The 23,316-nt window shown below is 40.5% G+C and overlaps 1 protein-coding gene across 1 annotated transcript in view; it reads left to right on the plus strand.

The window, feature by feature from the left end:
* Positions 1 to 23,316, plus strand: part of stk32a (serine/threonine kinase 32A) — a 55,493-nt gene that overhangs the window by 14,814 nt on the left and 17,363 nt on the right. Inside the window, exons 4-5 of the mRNA XM_070843813.1 lie at positions 3,360 to 3,533; positions 18,259 to 18,296. Coding sequence (XP_070699914.1) covers positions 3,360 to 3,533; positions 18,259 to 18,296 — 212 coding nt within the window. The remainder of the gene's footprint in view (positions 1 to 3,359; positions 3,534 to 18,258; positions 18,297 to 23,316) is intronic.

The raw sequence follows: 23,316 nt of genomic DNA on the forward strand, positions 1-23,316 counted from the left end.
ACACACACACACACACACAGATCCACTCTGTCGCCTCAGTTATCTTTCCCTTACATCTAATGGCAGCTACTGGAACTTTGATTGAAGTCTTTGTAGACTATCCATGGGTGTCCCCTCTTCTCTTCTCGCTTTTAAGTAATTTTGTCTCCCCTTTAATAAAGGTTCGAGCTGTCAATTGTGCTTCAAAAAATGCAGGACTGATGTGATGTTAAAATCTCGAGTAGGTATCTGTCATTCTGACCGAATAAAGAATGGTGCTTTATATGAGTTTTGGTATCTAGGAGGCTAAAACTTCAAAGCCAGTCCCCTCACAGACTGAGACCTTTCTTCATCCATCTCACACTGACTGACTGAGTTCTTTATTTTGCTCTTTAATTTGAAATAAATAATAACAAAACCTGAAAACAAAAATCTACCCAAAGAACATACCTACAAAACAATCAATCAATGTCAAAAAGACTATGTCCCTTCCTTGTAACTCACACACACACACACACACATAAATAAACTTTGCCAAAAACTTTGGAGAACCTTGGTGTCCACTGCTTGTCTGAGTGATTGATGGTATTGCAGCTGGTCTCATCCATTCAGCTGTATTGTATTAAACCCTTTAAGTGGGGAGAGATGGCCTTGTCTATTTCTGTCTTTTCCTTAAAACTGATATTCATTGTTAGAGAGCTGTTTCTTGACGGGCTGTGTGTGTGTGTGTGTGTGTGTTCAGATTCAGATTGTGCATCTGTGTGTTTAGGATAGAGTGACTCATTCAAATTCAAGATGTGATGTTTATATTTGCTGGTCTAAGCTGTTTTATGATAATGCGTAACAATATTCAATGATGCATGTTTCAACTAAAACGTGGAGGTGAGGGGGGTGAAGGACAGCACCTTGTGTGTGTGTGTGTGTGTGTGTGTGTGTGTGTGTGTGCGTGTGTGTATCTTCACACACCTTTTTGTGACATTGGCAAATGTGTGTGCATCTTCAGGACGGGCATCTAACAGATAGTCTTTCCACAGTCTGAGGCCATCAGATGTTAAGTGGTCTCAGCATTATCTGAGCCTTAGCAGACAGTTTAGAGTCAGCTCAATCAATCCCTGTCCATCCAGAGCAGAAAAACACCACCTCCAGTTCATTGGAGAAGGGCCCCCGAGGTAGGGAGTTCACCAACGTGGCAAAAAACTAACCTCGCTCTCTGAAGATTGAGTTTGAGAAGTCAAAGAAGTATTTGCCAGTGGAAACCCAAGCAAGGTCTGTGCTGACGTCTCCAAAGTGTTCAGTGAAATTAGCATTTGTTTCGGCTCAGGAAGACGTTGAAGGACTTGGGAGAGGTGGTAGTGTTGTGTCTTCCAAATTTATGGAAGACCTAAAATTACAGATGTAGGGCGTTGCATTGCACACGAAGCAACGCTTTAGGCAAGCCAGGAAATGTTGGCTGCTGCAATTTTTTAAACATTATTTTTGCATTAATTAGGCTCTTGTGGGAGAGATCTAATTAGCTTATCGTTTAGAGGAGGGAAGAAACACTTGGCCCCGGTGGGACGCTCTGCATGTAAAATCAATGACGATTTGTGCAACGGCCTCTCAAATGGCGATGCAGTGGGCCGCATGCTGACACAGGCTTGCTCTGCACGACAGTGCTTGATGGATGGATGACTAAATGGATGACCACAAGAAGCATAACCACCCAGAACATCCCTCACGCACACTAAATGAGGACTGAGGCACTAAAAACAATGTAAAAGCATACCACTGAGCACAGAAAAAAAACATTTAAATTGAGTGTTATTTCATTTATGAATAAAGGAAGCAATATTTTGTGCCATTTTGTCACTTTCCCTGTTGGAGACATAGAAGCAGACAGTTGTCCCCAACAAAACTTCAGACTAAACACTGACAGAATATTTAAAAGGTTTAATGGTCTGCTTTAAAGAAATGGCAAGATACTCACCAGTACAATGGAAAACCTGATAACAAGAGATAAAAGAAGGGCAGGGAACTGCCGGAGCAGATAATGTTGCTGAGTGGATGCAGAGTTTTGCCCAAGAATTGAGCTAGAATCAAAGTTTTTCATACTGCCAGTGTCGATGGGATAGAAGACGTACAAATGCTCAATAACCCTGCGTACATCAATTCATGGAATGAAATCTGTTTGTTGATCATTAACGTAATCACAAATGAGATTATGGTTTCTCTGTGTTGACTGTCCTCATTCGCTTTCTGCTATAAAAACCAAAAAGCAACAAAAACAATTGGATGTAACTATGATGGTGACTGTGTCCATAATGATGTATTGACTGTTATTTTGCTATGTAAGGCTGTTGTATGCACGAAATATTTTGGTGAAAAGTATGCAGTTTTGTTCTGTCCATTATAATTACAACTGGTGAAATCCTTCCTATCAAGCAGAATGGCAGGTATAGTTGCTGCTAATAAATGTGGGCCTGAACACTTTAGTTTGTGCCTCTTAAATGAACAAAAAAAAAAAAAAAAAGGAGTCTCTGCAGGGGTAAACACTGAAAATAAAAATATTCATTGTAAGTATCATAAAAGAAGAGATGGAAGAAAAGAGAAGACAGAAAAAATAAGAGATGGAGGAAGAGCAAAAACAAAGATTTTACATAGTTTACAAAGTAAAGATCCTGTCAAACTGCATGTCTTTTTAAGCTGTCAAAATGTGTTCAAATAGGAACACTGTTACCTGTCTCACCTGTCTCCAGACTATCATAGCCACTTGTGTACCAGATAATAAAGGCTTTTCTTAGCTTGCTAGGATAATGAGCATTGCCTCGGGCATGACTACGCCAATATGTGCTCCTCCTGCAATGCAAAAGTGTGTGACAAGTGCTTTTCTTCTGCTTGCTGTAAGTCATAGAGAGGAGAGCACCGTCTACCCTCAGAGATCCTGCGAGGCTCGTGAGGTTGTGTTTTCAGAGATCATGAGGTTGAAACACTGATGAGTAATATTTGTTGAACCATTTGTTCTTGTCAAACCTTTTGTTCTGAGGTCTTTCAAAAATAAGTGACTCTTAATTTTGGCTGTCTTGTCACTTTCTGCTTCTTCCCCTCCTCCTCCTCCTCGTATCCCTTATTTCATCCCTCCTTCTCTCCTCCTCCAACTTCCACATCTCCATATTTCCTCAATTTTCATTTTCTCTATAACCACTGTATTTTCCTCTTTTGATTCCCCCCCCCCCTCTAATATGATTGCATGCATCTCTTCTCCTTCCACCACCCTTATATGCATCTACCACTTCCATTTCATACCCTTTTCCAAATCTCCTTTGCCTCTCCCCCATGTTATTGCCAATACCTGGCATTTCTCTGCCCTTGTCAACTCCACTGGTGACTGCATTCCCCTGCAGGTATTCCTTCCAGGATGAGGAGGACATGTTTATGGTGGTGGACTTGCTCTTGGGAGGAGACCTGCGCTATCACCTCCAGCAGAACGTTCACTTCTCAGAGAGCACTGTCAAACTCTACGTCTGTGAATTGGCCCTGGCCCTGGGGTACCTACGCACCAAGCGCATCATACACAGGTCAGATATTTTCTCTTAATTTCCTTCCTCTGAATCCTTTTTTGTAATTTATTATACTGCAGTTTGTGTAATAACCATTATTAATGCAGAGGAAGTTCTGGCACCCGCTCCATCTACACAAATAACATAAGAGCAATAGCCTTTGACTGGCCTCCCCATTAATTCTCTTCCTGATACAGTATGCGTCCCCCTTCTGTCTCTGTACCTTGTTTTTCACCAATGAGTTTGAGCAGTAAGTCCCCCGGTGTTCCTTTCTCCTTGGCTGTCCACTTCTATATTATTTTCAAATATGACGGCTCTACCGCTGTGTAGAAAGGTCAAGCTGTCTTGACATGAAGGTCACACCTGACACAACAGTTTAGCCTGCGCTGCAGACTATGGCCATCGTGAAATGCTCCAATTCTGTCTACGCTGCTGTGGTGATGCTTCATTTAATTTGCAAAATGCAGGTCAAGTGCTTTTTAGGCAGAAATAGCTGCTGCTGTGGTCATGCCACAGACTCGCTCAGCCAAGAAAGACATGGCTACTGCCCAATATTATTATTTTAAGTTGTTGAAGTGACTCATAGAGCTTGGGAGATCCTGTTACAGCTAAGAATGCTGCCAAAATACATTGAATTGAAGTTGAGAGAGTGAAAAGTTAAAAACTATCTCTCTTAGGCATTAACCTGCTGAGACTTCCTTGTGGTATAAATCTAACACTGACACCGTTTTCATTTAGTGCTTAATTTCAGTATTCCCGCTTGGATTTTTTTCTTGATCTATCCATATTGTTAATGAACATCAACCATTTTTGCAGATTTTTCACATTAAAAGCCTTCCAAGCTGCCTTTTATTGGTACGCTTTTGGTGAATATTGAATTACTCTGTTAAGGTACTGAATGAGCACAGTGGAAAAGGACATTAGAATTTATCATAAGAGCCACTTAAGTTGGCTATGTTATGGGTGGCTTTTAGTCACCGGCTTTTATTTCTCTTTGCTGGCAGTGGCTATCAGTTCAGATTATTTGAATGCCTTCTATAATATGAACATTTAGAGTAGTTTTAGGCCACTAAAACACTTGGTAATGGGAATGATTATGGTTTTAGTATAATATTGAAAAAGCCAACATTTCCTAACTAACAACACTTTGAATTATAGTTGCCTTTATATTCAGCTAAGACCTTGGTCTTTCCTTAACCTTGATCGAGCACTTTGAATTGCAATCAGTGAAAAACATTTGATAAGAAACACATTTGTTGATGCTGATAAAACCTAGACTCTTGGCAGTTTTATGCCTCTTACAATAGGCATTTGCTGATGCAAATTAGTCATACATTTGTTGGAGGACTTTAGACACAGAAACATACACTGACTGCTGCAGGCTACTGAAGCATAACATAACACTTTTGGCATTTTAACGACTCTTACAGAACTGTGAGTGCATTTTTAGCATTGCTCCAACCTCTGAAGCACTGCGATGTCCATATTCCATCCACTGCTTAGACTTACTCCTCCACTCTGGTGACTGAGCTCAGAGGTAAACATAGAAAGAAAAGCCTTCGCAGATCATGACTAATAGGAACCATCACTGCAACAGAGAACACTAATTCGTCAACACCCCCAGATAACAAATTACGCCATTTAATGTAACGCAGACTACTTGCTCTTGTCCACACTCTTAAACCTCCACAAGAGAGAGAGAGAGCGAGAGAGAGAGAGAGAGAAATAAATGGGACGGATTATTAATTTGCTTATTCACTGAGTCCATTGAGAGATATGAATATTTAAATCATGTTTTCTATTTCGGTGCCGGAGAGGACAGACTTGCCACTTGATGTGCAGGTGTTGGGGGCGTTTGTTTAGATGGAATCAACATCTTTTCAATCTGCATTCATTAGCTTCAAATAGGAAGAGGAGCTGAAAGTAACTCTCAGCTCATCTCTATGGAAATTGAATGTATAATTTCCTCCCTCAGATGTGGACGTGCTGACTTTGGCGCGGCAAGTGAATGCATATAAAGCCTCCAGAATGTATTTGTGTGTTTGCACCTGTGCATATGTGTGTAATTGCAGTATGTACACATTCTCCTTCCGTTGGTCTTTGATAATAAAGAGGGGAGCAATGGTGATAATGATATCAATCACATGCTAGATGACGATACGGTAATTATGTTATATAAAAGTTTGATCATTACCATGGCAGAATATACTTGGCAGCATTTTAGTTCACTATGATAAATGTCCACATTAGTTAAGCTAAGCTTCATTTATTTAACATGTCTCATTGAAATAAATATCTCCTTTGACAGAGAGACCTACGAACAAATTTCATACTGAACAAGTTATAAGACGTATCTGTCTAAAAATCCCAAATATGTTGCAGTACATCAAAAGCCTGTACTCCTGTGAAGTGGATTCATGTTGTCTTTATAGTTACAATAATCTTGAAATGAATAAATGAGGTCTGGGGGTCATCAAAAGCAAACTGCAATCTGGAGAAGGGCTGGCTTGTGGGAGAGATGTTGGCATACATGCTGGCATCATCAGCATAAAAACTGACATGGCAACATGGCAGTATTGAGTTGTGATATAACTTATTTGTTTGCACAGGGAATCTAATATTGATACTCGTAATACTTTAATAAACTATTTGGAGCCTTGATTTAAAACCACTAGAAAAATAGTGTGAAACATAGTGTATGGGTCCCACCTGGGACACAAAAAAAAGCACCCAGATTTTTGAAAAACAAATTTTGATTGAAGGATGAATAAATGTTATTTCATTAGCTTACAAGTAGCTAAGTTTAGATATAAGATTTAGTGTGGTCACAGTCAGGGTAAGAGCTTAGAGGGAATTTCGTCCGTAACTATACTTGGATTCACAATAATATAACAACCACCCTGTCAACAACAGACATCTGTGTTTAGTATTGCTACTATTTTCTACAATGAGCTCTTGCACTGTATGCTTGTGTACGGAAAATAGGTACAATCTCAGGGGAGTGAGGACAGAGCAGCAATGAGGTCAACAACAGCAGTTTACCTCATCTTGACAGAGCTGGATGGAAAATCAAAGAGACGGTATCGTCATCATGGGAGCATGATGCACAATTCCATTTAACTTAACTTCCACTGAGCTATTAAGTGGAAATGGATTTTACTTGAAACCCACAATGTACTGTAGAGAGGTTCTTAAGTGTTTGTAACACTTATCCTTAAATAAAACTATATCAGTTTGCTTAAGTAAATGGCAGGTGTGTTTTTGGACCTCATACTAACAGAGATCCAAACAGTGTCCTCACTGATGGTCGCTTTGCTGTTTTAATTTAATCTTTCATCATTATTAATAATGATTAAAATGAAAACTATGAAAATAAGGCTCATGTTGGAATAACCCCTTCTGCTTTAAATTCAATTTTTTCATCATGATTAAATTACATATACATAAATGAAACTCAACTCACAGAGTAGGAGTTTTTATCATAAGCTAAAAATGTAACCCATGTTTTCATAGACACTGGCAATTCATCCCATTAAATTCCATCACACGTTGTGTGTCATACTACTGCAGTCCTTTTCTAGTCTTATCTAAATATGTGTGGTAAGAAAACATAATTTTATGAATGGAGTGTGTATTTGCATTTTGACACATCATGCTCAGAATCTTATCAACGTCAGGAGTATCGTATATCTGGTTCAACCTAATTCAGCACCAGTTGGTCTGTGTTTTTCAACCCTCAGCTCTCTGAGGGGTTTGAATTATTAACAACAGAATGTATCTCAATTAGATGACATCTTCAGAGACTTGATGAGTCTCTCCAAACAAGTGGAAAGATAAATGGCAAAGACATATATGTGTGTGTGTGTGTGTGTGTGTGTGTGTGTGTGTGTGTGTGTGTAAACCCCAGCCTCTTGACATGAACAACAACAATCTCTGCTTGAATCCTCAGGTGCATTTTGTTGCCTCCTGAAATCCTTGTAATGGAAAGACTTCCATTACTTTCAGGCAGAGGACTTTTAACGAGTCGATATGCCTCACTGTTTCATTTAGGAAACGCGCTTTGAAGTGGTTAAGGGACTAATTGTTTGGTCCATATCAAACTGACTGATTGATATGGATAGAGATCCTACAAACAGACCTCAGCTTACAGTTAAGATGGATGCTCATTCTGTGAATCACGATTATGAAACCTCACAGTGAAACATGTATAATACACGTATGTAGTAATAAACATGTAATAGTACATTGCTTTGAAGCATTAGTGTGTTGCATGAATTAATTGAATAAAACCAAGCAATTACGAGACAGTACACACTTTGGTTGCTATTATAAAGCCTATTCTTCTATGTTTTTATAGTGTGCAGAAGTGCTGTCTGTGCCATGCTTTTTGAATTTGAATCTGTTCAAAGGGAAACAGCAGCCATTTTAACAATGAACATTTATTTTTCATGTGTCATGTGGTCATGTGACTTGGCTCATGGCTTGTTCAAGTTGCCTATTTGTTAGGCAGTAGAAGTTTTTCTTATTGTCAGCATATCCCATATCCCATGTCATGTCATGATAAGTGCTGTCTGTGTAATGAAAGCAGGATATACACATACATATTCCGTGCCACAGACTGTGCCTCAATTATTGTTCTTTCATGACCATGAACGTGGTTGTTGTACTTTTTTATGACAAATTACCACATATATTGTCCCACTGATGTAAATGCTCAGTAGAGCTCCAAATTAGTAGGAAACACAGCAACATTTCAGATTATGGAAAAGGTGTGTCCAAACAGTCCAGGTGCACACAGCTCTTATAAACTGGCCCTTCTGATGCCCTTCTGAGCTTTCAAGGCTCTGTGGAACATTTTAATGTCATGATATGCTGAAAGCATAAAGAGAATTGCATCATATGAATGCCCTTTGTTACAGTAGTCCTTTATGATTTCAATCTCCTCTTCCATCCTTTCAAACTTAGTTTAAAATTTGTGCAAAGACACTGCTGAGAGTCGTGCACAATAGAAACAGGACTTCGACATCGAACCTCCACCAGGGACCTGGACTCTGTCCACTCACAAACTCAGAAGTGTCATCCCACCTTTTCCCTAATATAAGATGTTATGTTTTGTGAAATAATGTCGTTAAATGTTGTTTTCTGAGAAGTTGCTGTGCTTCGACCCACAGGGCCTCAGTAGAAAAAGCCCCAAACAAATGCACTACTTAGTCCTGTTAAGTTTGCTAAAATCTACAGTGCAAAGCTGAATCCACTTACCATTTTTTAAATATAAGACTATGCACTTGTGATGCATTTTTAAAAGATGTCATCTTCAATTGGAGCAAATGGGTTTGGGAGTGAGTGCCACAGTGAGGCTGGAGAGGTTGGAGTGTATTGAGAGACAGACTAACACATTGTTGGTTTTGGTCTTTCCATGGAAATTGTCCACTCTTTTCATTCAGATTCCTATTTCTTATCAAATAAACTGAAGCGTACGGAGACCCCAGCTGTTGCAACAGCAAGCCTGTTCCATATGAGGAGGATTTTCTCTCTCTCCTGCCTCTCTCCCTCACACACACACACACACACACACACACACACACACACACACACACACAAACAGTGTTCAGTGCCTTTCCCTCATAATCTCTCTCATTATCACTCCCCTTTTTTCCCCTTTTGTGCTATTTTCTCTACATGCAGTCCTTTTTTTTCTTTTCTCCCTCACCCTAATTTCTTAGTCTCCATTGTGCAGGATTTGTCTGTTTCTCTGAGGGGGTGGCATAAAGCATAGCTCTGCCTCAAATAATTTATTTGCTCCTCCATCCCCCTCTACTCTAGAGGCTTTTTGCCAAGCTGTCAAAGGGTAATATGGCCTTAATTCACCTATCTGCTTAATTGAAGGTGAAAGAGAAAAAAAACAACTTGGTTCTTACGGATGGTTATGAAAATGAAGGGATAAAATAGTGCTGCAGATTGCATGGATGCAGGCTAAGTCATTACTCTTACTCTCCATCAGCTGCTTGAAATGGCGAGCGTTTGTCATGTCTTCAAGTGAAGTATTCTTTATTCATGGAGTGTGTTAATGTTTTATCTCCCAGCAGAAGAGCAAAAAAAAGAGCCAGGAAACCAGGAGGGAGGGTAGGTAGGGTGGGAGAAATTATACACTCATATTTCATAAATACAGATTAAGGTGCCAGCTGGTGCCAGCGCTCTGATTTCCATCACAAAATGGTGAATTGAGCATTATCGTTGTGCAAAATCTCTCTCAGCTCAACCCAGCTCACAGCGCAGATTAGCCGATGGGAGGACGTTTACGCTCTGAACATGATAGAATGTTTACTAGGTAGTCTGCTCCAAAAACATCACTAATTGCCTGCTTGTGTATCTAGCTCACGTGTCTGCCTGTAGGAGAAAGGAGAGAGAGTTTAGCAGGAAAAAAAAATGTATTCAAGGAGTCAGAAAGGCAGACGGGGGGGACAGATAGAAGGAGCTACAGGCAGAGATGCAGAGTCAAAGAGCCAGGCAGAGGGTGGAGCGGCTTAACATTTTTTGTAACACTCCCTGAATGTTTCTGACTCAGTGAATTATTCATCACTGGTAATTGTGATGTGAGTTTTGGCCTTGGCTTTTTAGTGCCGACTGGTTGTTTTCAGTGTCTGCTCGGGCCTCTCTGTCTCCCAAAAAACGTCTCCAGATGAGACTGGGGGCTTGTCAGGCCCGACTTTCATCAACTAGACACACTCAGTATGTGTTAATGAATAAGGAATGAACATCTCTCAGCTGAAGAGCTGTTACTGTCACACACACACACACACACACACACACACACACACACACACACACACACACACACTGTTTACCTAGCTGTGCATAAACACTGCAACAAACACACACATGTACACCTGTGCCGTTCTCACGCTTGTCAGAGCTGCCTTTCTTTCACGGCAAGAAGAAAGGGCGAGTGAGATGCAGCAGTTTGCTGGGTTGGAGCCGTTAGCCTCGCTGGGTCTAGTTGGGCTTTCAATTCACGTTCAAAGGCAGCGGCTGTCTGACTCGCTCTTAACTGGCTGGTGGGCGTGGGTACTTAGAACTAAGGGATCGACACTGTGTGTATCTGTGAGAGCATGCATGTTTCTACGCGCAAACTGTGCATCACCGTGTCCATGTGTGTTTACGTGTGTGTTGCTTGTTTTTAGTGTGTGATGTAGCTGAGCTGCGGGCTTTCTGAGGCTTCCAGAGCTCCTCCACTCTCCTTTGTGACAGAGAGGGAGAGGCACAATCTCACAACAGCTCTCTGCTTTTATTCTGGAGTGTAGATGAGAGCTACTACAGCAAGAGAGCCATGAAAGAGCCTCTGATTAAACTGCCGGCAATCTATGACCAGAAAACCAGCAACAGCAATTCCACTGTAGCAGCTATGTTTTTTTTTTCTTTTTTGTTTAATGGAATTAAAGTGGAACTCCACTAATTTGAAGGTTGTTTTTTTTATATGCTGAGAACAATCCATCCATTTTTCATATTGCCCAAAGCCAGAAAACCAACAAAAAAAGTCAAACGCAATGTAACTAGGACTGGGTAGCAAATCATAATACAGTACTTTTGGGCTTTGGGTTCAATCCAAAGTGTGTCAGTAGCACAGAACTTCAAAAATTATTTAAATGATGAAAATGATTAGGCAGAGCTGAAATGATTAGTTTAGTAATCAAATAGCAGTAGTAGCAGTAGTAGCAATAGTCAATTGAGAGAATATCAATCTGCAACAATTTTGTTAATCAATTAATTGTTCATGTCATTTTACAGTAAAAATGCAAAAAACTTACTGCAAACTGAATCATTTTGTGGGTTTTGGACGGTTGGTCAGGTGAAAAAAGTAATTTGAAGAAAAATCTTGTACTGAGAAAACATATTATTCAATTAATAGAGGAAATAAGATTAATCAGTAACGACAATATCTGTGAACTTCGACATCTTTTGTTGAAAAAAAAAAATACAAATATGGTTTTAACAACAACAACAAAATTTCTGTATATCTCGCTAAAATAAGCTGTATCGAGAAAAATAAGTATCGCTTTGGTAACAAACTAGTTTCAGTCAATACCCAGCCTTAAATTCAACTCTGGAAAAAAAGAGTGGCTGTGCATGCTTCACTGAGAACAAACAGGCTGATTTGCAGAAACACAAAGTGTTTTAGTGTGTTGTTATCAAATGGGGCCATTATTTGTCACCTTTATCTGCTCTTATTCCCAGAAAAATCCCTGGGATCTAATGGAAGGGAATAGTGCATTCTTGCATGCACTCGTGTAGGCTTTGGTAAGCTCTATGAATGCTCCGAGCATGAGGCTGTATGGTTGCATGATCGGTGTGTGTGTGTGTGTGTGTGTGTCTAAGCCTTCGTTCTCAGATGTGTTGGCCTGCTCCAGTATCAGTGCAGTATCGTGTGACCAGGTACAGGGTTCAGTTACCTCTCTGCCTTTGATGGCAGGCTGTAATGAGGCCATTAGATCCTGGTAATAGCTTGTAAGGTCAGTCAACCGAGAGAAAAGCCGCGGGGATCAGCTTGCAGTGAGCACTCCTGGCCCTTCGTCTCACTCCTTCAGGGGAGTCCCAAATTTTTTACCTCCATTCTTCCCTTTTACTATTTTTCCTTCCATTCCTGTAAACATACTGTCTCAAGTTGCTCGTGGTACTCTCTGCTTCTCTCTTTTAATCTACCCATAGCTCTCTATATCTCCTTCTCTCTTTGTCTTTCTAGTCCAATTCGTCTCATTGGCTCTCCACTTCATGTTCTTCTCTTTCGTCCATATAGAATAGCACCCATTTCCTCCCTTGTTATGCCTATAGCTCTCTTCTAGCTTCCTCACTAAATAACTGTATAACTGTCTGACTTACTTGCTCGGTTCAAACTTGTCCCTCTCAGTTCTCTACATAGCACCATCTCCATCCTTATCTTTCTGTTTTTCCTCCATATTTGGGCATTCAGACCCTGCTGTCAGTTCAATTATCATAATGTTTTCTTCTCTTTTTACTCTAAGATGGAAAATCAGAGAATCAGACAGGAAAATGTGCACTTAAAAGATTAAAAATGGTTCCCTCATGCCTTAGTGACTGTCAGTACATGATGCAGGATCTGGGTTTAGAAGATGAAGAAATGCATTTTGTTCAAACCCACACAGTCACACACTCCTACAGTTTTACTTAATCAAGCATTTCCCAACATTATTTTTTCCCCATCAGATTGCATCTGATAAAATAGTGCAACTTTTTCATCTCACACGCCTTTTTCTCGTGTCATCCCTGAAAGCATCCCATTCAAAGCGGTAAACGCTTGCAGATGGTCGAGGTTTCACCTAGCCAAGCAGTCTCGTCTCCACGCAGCACTGGTGTGACCGGGGCTGCAACAGACCCATCTGTTTCTCAGCACTAATAGATGCTGCATAGCAGTTATCCGGGCTAATAAACAAAGGAGACACCGAAATGCACTGCCGACAACTCAAGGTGCTTTCTCAAGTCATATTTTTTTTTTACTGTAAAGATAGAAAGTCGTAACGATGAGTTATTTTTAAAAAACTTCATTCAAACCAGTAACATTTTCCTCAGAATTGTAGTCTTAAAAATATACATGTTACGCCATCCGATGCACAATGCATAGAAAGATTTCTATCTCGTCAATGGGAAAATATATTAGTGGAATTCCTCACTAAGATGACTTCTGTAGAAAGTTTTTGAACACGTTTATCATGTCATAGCCCTCCTGTAGCTGCGGTGATCACAGGGTAAACACTAAAGTCTCTAGCTGAGTCAAAGAAAAAAAAATAATCCTGTGAACATTAGTGCTGCTCTTTCCCTTGACATCATCATTACAGAGCCGTCTGACCTACTTTCCATTATGAGTTTATTTTTGATAGAAAGACTTTAGCTGGTAATTGCTGGGTAATTCTTTTATGTCAGCTTTTATGAAAGGAAAACAGAATTGAATTCATGGATCATTAAACTGAATGCAACTGAGAAACTGTAAGTATTGATTTTGACTGGTAGAAAAGGCTTCATTTGTATCTGAGGTTCATTAAATATTGACAATTCTAGTGCAAAACCACTATTTATACGGGGCTGAGCCCATGAAGCTTGTTTGAGACTATTCTTTCATTTGTTCTGTATTTGTATAAATTGTAAAGTAGTGCTTATTCATTTAGTTAAGTAACAGGAGCCAAATTATCCAGTTTTATAAGGTGAGTGATGATGTCATTGTAATTATCAGAATTATCAAAATGGGGAAAAAAACAAATATTGATTACCTAGAGTGAATGTAGGTTGGCCAACAACTTGGAAACTGATACATATCACATATTAAAAACAAGGGCATTTCTTTTAAATTCATCATGCCACCCATATCTCACTTTAAGAATAATGACCATGGTGATTTAGAAAGTTGTAGGAGTGAGTCCTCATTTCCTCGAATATCTACAAAGGCAAGTGCAAAGTTAGCACAAGCCATACGGCCACAATAGCTGCCTTTTATTAGAAATATATCAGGTTTAAAGAATAACTTTATCCACTTTTTTGAGTTGGAATTACTGCGTATGTACAGTCACTTTATTATGCTGTCTCATTCATTCGGGTCCCAGACTAAAAGCATTGATTGCAGCAGCAGTTCTTTCTCTTTCTAACTGTGAAAAATAAGCAATGCAGCAAATATAACGGTCAAGAGTGTGGGACCGAGGGAAGTAGCTGAGGTATATGTTGTTGTGGAAAAACTGCTTTTTTTTCAATTCTTCTAAAAGTTTCTATTACAATGTACATGCCTTGCACTCACACACATCGTCTTTCCTGTCATTTTCAATGGCTTCAGCCCTGCGAGTGTTTCAAATCAGCACAGCTCCAGACCGCTTTTGAAAATGTGAGTGAATGTTAAGTTGCCCTTTAATGTCAGATGACCAGGTCACTCGTGGCCCTCATCATCATCACCTCTACCTCATCAGCTTGGCTTTTACCGCACGCCACCTCCTAATGAGCCTCGCTGCTGTGCTTTATTGCTTGAGTCACTTGTCTCAGGCCCTCCTTGCCCTGTGGCTTCACAATGGCAACGTGGCCTTTAGCTTTAAAGGAGGCTTCCTAGTTCTCACTTACAGCCTGCTTTTTTAGCAGCGACACATGCCCCTCCCCTCTCCCCCAGTGCCAGTCTTTGAGGGAAATGTCAGCTAATTAAGGCTTACATGGTCGACCTTTCTCGCCCCCACCTGGGCCCACGCCATTGACTCCACCAAAGCACCCAAGTGCTGAGCTCCATGTTACAGGTTGTCCTTGTCTCCAAGAGTGCGCCGCAGAAACGCACATATGCGCACACCAGCACACACAAAACACAGGTCAGCGTGGCCTTTGATATGCTAAATACTGCTGGTTTCCTGCAGGGCAGTAGACTCAATTAGAAAAGACACTCGCTGTCTAACAGGATGAGGATGCACAATGAGTTGGCTGTCAAGGGAGACTGCCAGAAAGTTGATATGCGTGTGCTTCAGTGCTACAGTTGCCATGTTGTTGTGATTCAAAACACAAGAATGCCCTCTTGAATGTCTCAGCGTCCTTTGATTCCTGTTGGTGTATTATCTTGCTCCCATAACAGAGGGCCATGTAAAATGCAACATTCTCCACTTTGTCAAATGTTTTAGGTGACATAGGAGTCACTCATTTGAACCCATTTTGTAAAATCCCCTGCTAACCTGTATACAAATCATGTCATATTAAAGGCGCCCACTGCAGAGAGATTATCAATAGCATCTTGATTTCACAGCCCAGCTGACAATAAGTTCTTCTCAAATGTCTCCATTTGGTAATATTCATGTCACTTTAAGGGTGTGGCCGTTCTCAAAATGTATGGTGCATTTGATCATCAAGCACAAATGAAACATTTGAGAAGGGCGCTAAATATTAAATATCATCTCTCAAGTTCAAAGCATTTTTAGAGCTGTGGGGATACGTTCCAGAGAACAGAGAGAAGCTGGGAACACACTGTATCCTTCCACTATTTTAGTCTGCAGCAACGCACATGCATCAATAAATGGACTGGCCAGACGAAAAGCACTCATATATATTACAACATTGTAATTATTAACACTTTTGTGTACCTGAGCATGCTTGTCTGTGTGTGTGTGTGTAACAGGGTCTATGTTTCTGTGTTTGAACGGGCAGTGGTGGAGACCAAAAAGGGGAAAAAAGTATGTAAGCAACTGTGTTATTAGGCATAGTCTGAGTGGCATTGACAATGTTAGGTTATGAAAGAAAGACAGAGAAAGTTGACAAGGAGTCAAGGACAGATAAAGATCAATGGAAGTGAGAAGAAAGAGAAGAATAATGCTGCTCTGAATTAAAATGAATGGCCAAGAGGAACGTCATTAGGCACTTAACTCTTCTTTGAAGTGGCGTATTGTCACCAGGGACCTTGGTATTGTTACGGTTGCCCTTATGTCACCATGTAACAATTTGGAAATCCACAGTCTGCTCTGAATTCTGTTTTTAAAGGGTATTCTCCTCTCTATTAATTCACTTTCTGTGGTTCCAGTACATTGAAGAGTATTCAATAGGGCATCCCTAGTTCTCTGAGTAGCCTCTGAATGCCATTTCGATTTATGTGGTGTCATAGAAAAAGAAAAAAGAAAAAATAGCTGCAAACACAAGTTGTTGCATTAGTAAGAGCCTCAGTCTACACCTGCTCTCAGGTGTCTCAGCTACTCCCACAGCTTAACCTGCTGTCTCCCCTTTACCCTCAAAAGTATTGGATATTCATTTGTTTTCACCACACAACTGGTGCACAGTGGTGCAACGTGACAGCCACTCTGAAGTTTTGATCAGGGTGTTATATGTCAGTTTTTGTCATTTACTGTAGGGCAATGATTCAACTCAGTAGTGAGCCAGCCTATTGTATATCCACCTCCTGGATGCTTTTACAGGTGATGATGTGTGCATGCATTTCTGGGTATTACTCTGACACACAGGAAGTGTTTGGTTTTCAGAGTTAAGCAGCAGAAAAAGTGGTTAGTTCAGAAGTAGAAGGAAAAACTGGGTAATAAATATGAACAATGTCACCTTCTGGCAGGACAGACAAAGAAGAGGGCGGTACCCACAATAACTCAATGATATTCTTCCTCTATGTGAAAGTGCATTTCATTTCATTTTGTTGCGATGATGAGACTGGGGTGAATAATGCTCGCAGACAGAGTTGTCATCTCAGTCTGACACCACTGGTCTCACTTTGATGCATTTTGTTGCCGTGTTAAATAATAATTCCTTCGACTGGTGTAATGAGGTCACTGTTACTGAATGTCCAAGGTTATAAACCTCGTCTAGTTTCAATAAAAGTTTGAGGCATGATGCAAGATGTTACCGACGGCATTTCAACAACCTCATACCTTCACAACTAACCAAGTTGTTTGTAAGTGCATTCAAAGTCTTCAAAAGCCACAACTTCTAAAAAGAAAAAAAGTGTTTTATTATCTGCCTCCACTATGGTGAAGTTATGCTTGACCCAAACTAAAACGTCATATATCCTACATTTCTCTTAACCTAATGACGCAAAGCCTGGCCTCCAGTGCCAAAGTCATTGCGTAGGCTGGTTGTTCAAATAACCCAATAATATTATTTTACACCCACAGACGCAGGCTTGCAATGTGCCTCATACTCAACAGTTGAGTTGTGAAAAGATGTCTATGAAAGTTGTAGCTTTTATTAAAAAGATTTTTTTTTAAAACTGTGATTCAGAGTTACAGTGAACTGAAGAGAGCAGAGTGAAGGCCAGTGTAGGCTAGCTCTCCATTATCACTGTGGTACTTCAGTGCAGAATCACACAGTTATATCTGTGTGCTCACACTCACACATACACCCACCAACTACACTGGATTTCTTGGCATTGGATTCACAAATGTTTTGGCTTAATGCATATCTAGAACGCTTAGTGCTTGTTGAGGTAATAGCAAGTGATACTAAACTGGCAGATTATGTTTGTGATGCTACACCGAAACCATATGGTTCCAAAGGGTGGCGTGCACACACAGATCTTTGAAGCTAAGTTGACTCTTCAGCCACCCTGCACTTCTTTGGACTTGAACAGGTAACCCCTCCAGCCAGAGGGGGCAATCTACCAAAATTACTCTCCCAGAGGGAAATGCACTGTTTTTCTATACTCAACATATTGACACCTCCTGGATGGAATGAGGATTTCAGCTTCAAATGCGTCCGTAGAACAAGTTTCAACACATGGAAATGAAATATGTACATTACAGAATTTGTAACCCCAGAGTTGTTCATTTGTATGGTTTTAGTCACTGGCATATTATTAGTAAAAAAAGTTGTATATAGGACTTCAGGAGGTTAATCACTCACCATGTGGCCCTTTAATCATGTGTTACATAAATGATATGACTTCCTTTGGTAACATGGCCAGGATAAATCTGTAAAATTGAGATTGGTCAGCTTGGTCCTGAAGAGCTGTGTGTGTGTGTGTGTGTGTGCTACCTTTTACTTTTTGGTATTCAATGTTGATACTAAACTGGTATTTTCATATTGATAATTTACATTCTGTAACTATTGTCTTCTTAAGACTCTGACTGTATTTACCTTAATGCCAGATCGTGTTCTATTGACAATACTGTGAATAACAATCTTAAATATTTGCACAGAAATTACATGCAAATACAGTCTGCTCCTGTTTTACCTCACTACACATAAACACATACTAATCCCAGCGTACTGTTTGTGTTTTCCTTTCCAGAGACATCAAACCTGACAACATACTACTAGATGAACATGGTAAGATACCTTCTCTGATTCTATTTGTAATTAATTCATGTGTGTGTGTGTGTGTGTGTGTGTGTGCCTCCTTGCCTATTGGCCTTCCAGCATCAAGAAGGAAAGTATCTTATTTTGACAAATGTAACATAGAGAAGAAGTGCATTTTCATTTTCTGCCCACACGGTTAGTCTGCGTTGGACAAAGCACTGTGACATTTACATTGTGTGTTTTTCTCTCTGAACTATGAGATGGAATAAAAACGGAGTGAGTGATAGTGAGTGTGGCGGACCGGGAGATATTCTTCATGTCTTCTCTGTCTGAGAGAAAATCCAGCTCTGAATGATTGATTAAGTCTCATCACAGGATTTAGTGTCAGTTTCACACACACAAACAGACATACACACACGCACACACATACAATGAAAAAATGGAGCGTGTATGTCAGAGGGAGGGGAGCAATAGTAAATTATGGCCTCATAAAGACAGACTGAGAAATTCTTCATCAATATGTTAATCAAGAAGAATATTACAGTAATTCATGTTATGATCTATGCTATGAGAAACACAGACACCCTAAGATAAGACGCGATGGTACAGCACTCACATGTGCACCACATGGCCAAAGGATTACAACATTACAAACATTATAGTTTAACATAAACCCATGGGCAGTAATGTGCTGCAGGGATTTGCTCCCATTCAATCACAAGAGCTTTAGGCAAGCTAGCCAGGTGATATGGTCTGGCTCACAGTCTGCGTTCCTGTTCATCCAAAAGGTGCTGAATGAGGTTGAGGTCAGGGCTCTCAGCAGGCCAGTCAAGTTCTTCTGCACCAAACTAGGCAAACAATGTCTATGTCGACCCAGCTTTATACATGGGAGACTTGTGTTGAACATAAACTAATAAATGTGCTATATGCTTTGCATAGTTTGAACTGAACACATAATTTGACCTGTTAATTAAGGGTGTCTCCACAGTGACAAAGTCTCCAGCCAAGGAAACCATCATAAAACCATAATGCATCATTCTTACACTTCTTTTGTGCATGCATTAAAATGCGTTAATCAGTGAGCTTTCTTTGCGCTAAGTTATGACAGCCAGCTGGTGGCTGTAGCTTCATATTACAGCACCGACGTGAGAGAGGTGTTAATCTTCTCATGTCATTCTTGTCAAGGAAGAAAAGAATCTTTCACAAAATGTCAAGCTATTCTACTGTTGACTATACTAAGAACAAAGCGTGTCAAGTTCTTATATATGATGAACCACCGGCTTGATATACATGATAATTATCTAAACATAAGAATCATGTCGTGAACTCACACCAGGTTCAAGTGATGGAGGTGACAGATTATAACAGTATCATTGGGAACTAAACCCTTAATTAACTGTTCGGAATTGAAATGATGTCAGCATTGTATTTAGAGGCACAAACGAGAGTTATGTTGCACACTTTGTTAAAAATGTTGGAAAAAGATTGTGTTGTGTTGCAAATTTGTTCATGAGCTTGTGATATTGTGAATCCAATATTAATATTGTACTGTAAAGTAATATTTCAGTCAACTAATAATTAACTAACCACACAGTGGCGTTAAGATTACCCTTAATTGGAACTGAGCAGTCAAGCCCTAAATGTGAGACACCGCTGAGGTGTCCGTGTACTTTTTGGCCATGTAGCGTACACACATACACACACACACACATACACACTCACACACACACACACACACACACACACACACACACACACACACACACACACACACAGACGTCCTGAGATCTCAGAGGGCACTGGACAGCTGCTTAGGGGAGCTGAGGAGAAATGTGGGACGGCAGGCCGGCTGTCGCTACAAACTGGAAGCAAACAAAGAAAGACAGAGAGGGAGAGGGAGAGAGAGAGAGAGAGAGAGAGATGGAAGAGAGAGTGTGACAAACACAGAGAGCCACACAGATAAGACAAGAAGGAGGATAGTGATGAGCAAACATTTCTGGACAGAAATTTGTCAAAGGAAGAAAAACAGGGCAGACAAAGAGTGGAGATATGTGCAGAAGAGAGATAAAGAGAGAGGAGAGAGATAAAGGCGGCTTTGTCAGACTTCCGCAGGACAATAGACGTTCACCTTTGCTTTCTTTTTCTGAAAGGACACGCACATATACACAATGTGCGTGTCCTTTCAAACTCAATAAGCACTTCTCTCCTCCCCATGCAGTCTACCCTCACTCTGCTTTTCTGTGCAGACCTGTAGTTCACCTCTCCGCTAAAGTCTACAACAACAACATGAGGTATCAGAGGTGGCGGAGCGGGCTGTTTGCTTCTGCGCACCACGTCAATTCCGCCAGCTGAAATTGACCCGTTCCTCCTGTGCTCCTCTGGGAGCTGCTTCAGATAGAGAAAAACAATTTATTCTTCCACATGCAATGTTGCTTTGTTAAACAGCGTAGCCCCAGGATGCTGAGAGGAGCTCCATGAGGGCTGTAGTCTAGGTTATCCACTTGCACGCACGCACGCACGCTGCAAAAGCAGGCACCACTTTAAAGTGATATTTGTGAGCTCTCGCCTCCTCACCCAAACAAATACAAAGAGGCACTGGTGCGCATGTATGCCACGTCAACACCTATGAGACTCTTTAGAAAAGTGAAGTATATGATCTTTCCTGACAAGAAGCACCGAGTGCAGTTTTCAGGGTAATAGAATCAGTAAACGCATATTGGAAATTCACACGCCAATACAATGCCACATGTCTGCAGGCTAATATTGTATTGCACAAGTTTGCAACATGCATGTTCCTATGTAGATATTGGCTAGGTAATGCCTTCATTAATTTAACTGATGGCTTCATCGGCATAAGTGTGAAGATGGTGATTATTTCGTCAATATGATTTGGCAGCTCAAGTGGCTGTCGTTCACTGTGGTAGTATGATATCTAAATCCAATTCCACAATAGTGTGTCGGCACGTAGGTCCCTGCAAGGTAGTTAAAATCACATCTGTCTCCAATGCAGATAAATGTGAACACTGACGTAAAACAACCCAGGCACCTATGTCACTAGACAGGATTAATGCATCATCTAGATAACTGCACTGAGTGAGTTAAACCAGGAGCAACTCTCATTACACTTTTGTTCAACACTATTAGTATTATACTGTATCTTATTATTGTATTTGTACAGAGTGCAGGTCTTGTATCTAACTTCTGCCCAAGAAGGCATTCAGACGAAAAACAGTCCGGCATTAAGAAATGCAAGGGGGCTGCCCTGCTGGATGATGATTCTTCAGGTACTGGTGAGACAATTAAAGTGAGTGATACAGTGATAGAGCCGGGAGTTTAAAGGCCTATCAGACATTGTATAGTATTACGGGGAGTTCACAGCTGCAATCACTTAATCTTCATAGAAATAATTGTAACATAAAAAGTCAATATGTGGCATTCAGATTTACACTGCATTCATATGACTGGCCAGCACACATCTAGCAGGATGGCGCCGCATCGCTGTCAGAAAAAGCAGAGCCTAGTTGAGCTTTTTGCTGTACAACCCTACTTTTTTTTTTTTTGCTAGGGTCATCTGTGTTGGTACAGCTGGTGCTTTTCGATGGAGAAAGGTGGACATGTGCCAATGGGATAAAGCATTTAGAAATAACTACAAAGAGAGAGTGATGCACTGATATGGAATAAATGTAATGTACGAATTCTGACTCTTTTTTTTTTAAGATTTTCTTTTAAATTTTATGCTTTTTATGCTTTGTTGAGCAGACAATAGAGAGTCAGTAGAGGGAAGTGAGGAGAGAGAGAGGGGGGATGGCATGCAGCACAGAACCTTTGAACTGGGGCTACCAGGGCATCCCAAATGCTGAACTTCTGCTGTGGCTTTGTTTTCTGCTTCTTGAAACAGGCCAATGCAGTTTGAGTCATGTTACATAAAGCTTATATCGTATACAAAGTTCATGTAGAAAGGCTCCAAGAGATAGTCCAAGTGTGGATACATGGCCCACGGACATCCAGGATGGGAGCAGTAAGCTCATTTGTGTATGTACAGTATGTTATGTACTTGTCAGAAGGGGGGGGGGGGTGTTTTGAGGCAGCAAAAAGCAAAGAGAAATTAAAAATAGAAGAGATATGCAGCAGCGTGACATAACCCTAGGATCTAACCTCAACAGTTGTGGACGTAATCCCAGTAAAATATGTTAGATAACTAAGCCACCAGAAAACCTGCTGAACCATTGTTTAGCCACAATTCCAGCTTTGACTGGAGACAAACAGGGGTTAATGTCACGTTCTGACAAAAGAGTTGGAGCAAGAGAATTTATTTGAATTCAAGGCAATGGTGCCACTCTGAATTACATGTATTATTTCAATTCAAATTTGATGTGTATTCTTTCCATTAAGTGCACATGCATGCATCAGAGTGAGTGAAGTGGCCATCTCACAAATGGTGTAATAGCAGCTCAAAATCCAAAAGGGAAAAGTGCAACAAGAAACCGTAATTGAGGCTTAAAAATCTATATATCAAAAGCATTGGACCAACAGTTGTATTCAGGCCTCTAAAACAGCATACCATGTCAATAACGGGAGCAAAACGCTGTGTCTCAAACGCTCTTAGCAATAAGCCACTTTTTTTCTCCCTGGGATGCACTTTTCATTCACTCACAATGGATCCCACTAGTCAGGAACCACTGCTTTATTACATCCAGCCGCGGTGCACTGTCAATATCTCGCTGACACTACTATAACCCCAAAGCAATGTACAGTATGTTTTTCATTACACACGTTTGAAAACTGTCCCATAGGTCATCTTTTAGTCTCTGTCTCTCGCTGAAGCCATCTCTGACAACGCCACGTTTGGATCCTGACACTTTTACTCCTATATATGTCCCACTGTAGAGCAAATCCATGAGTCTAAAAGCATCTGCTGGCTGTACTACTCCTGGGGCAACAAGGTTTGAACTGACCAAGCAATGAATCATCACTGTCATCCTTGTAGCTGTTTTCAACTGATCTTATAATGACACACTGGTTAAAATTTTGGTCAGTGGGTCGATTGGTT

The sequence above is a fragment of the Pempheris klunzingeri genome, chromosome 14, assembly GCF_042242105.1.
Source record: "Pempheris klunzingeri isolate RE-2024b chromosome 14, fPemKlu1.hap1, whole genome shotgun sequence".
In the NCBI taxonomy this organism is placed as follows: domain Eukaryota; kingdom Metazoa; phylum Chordata; class Actinopteri; order Acropomatiformes; family Pempheridae; genus Pempheris; species Pempheris klunzingeri.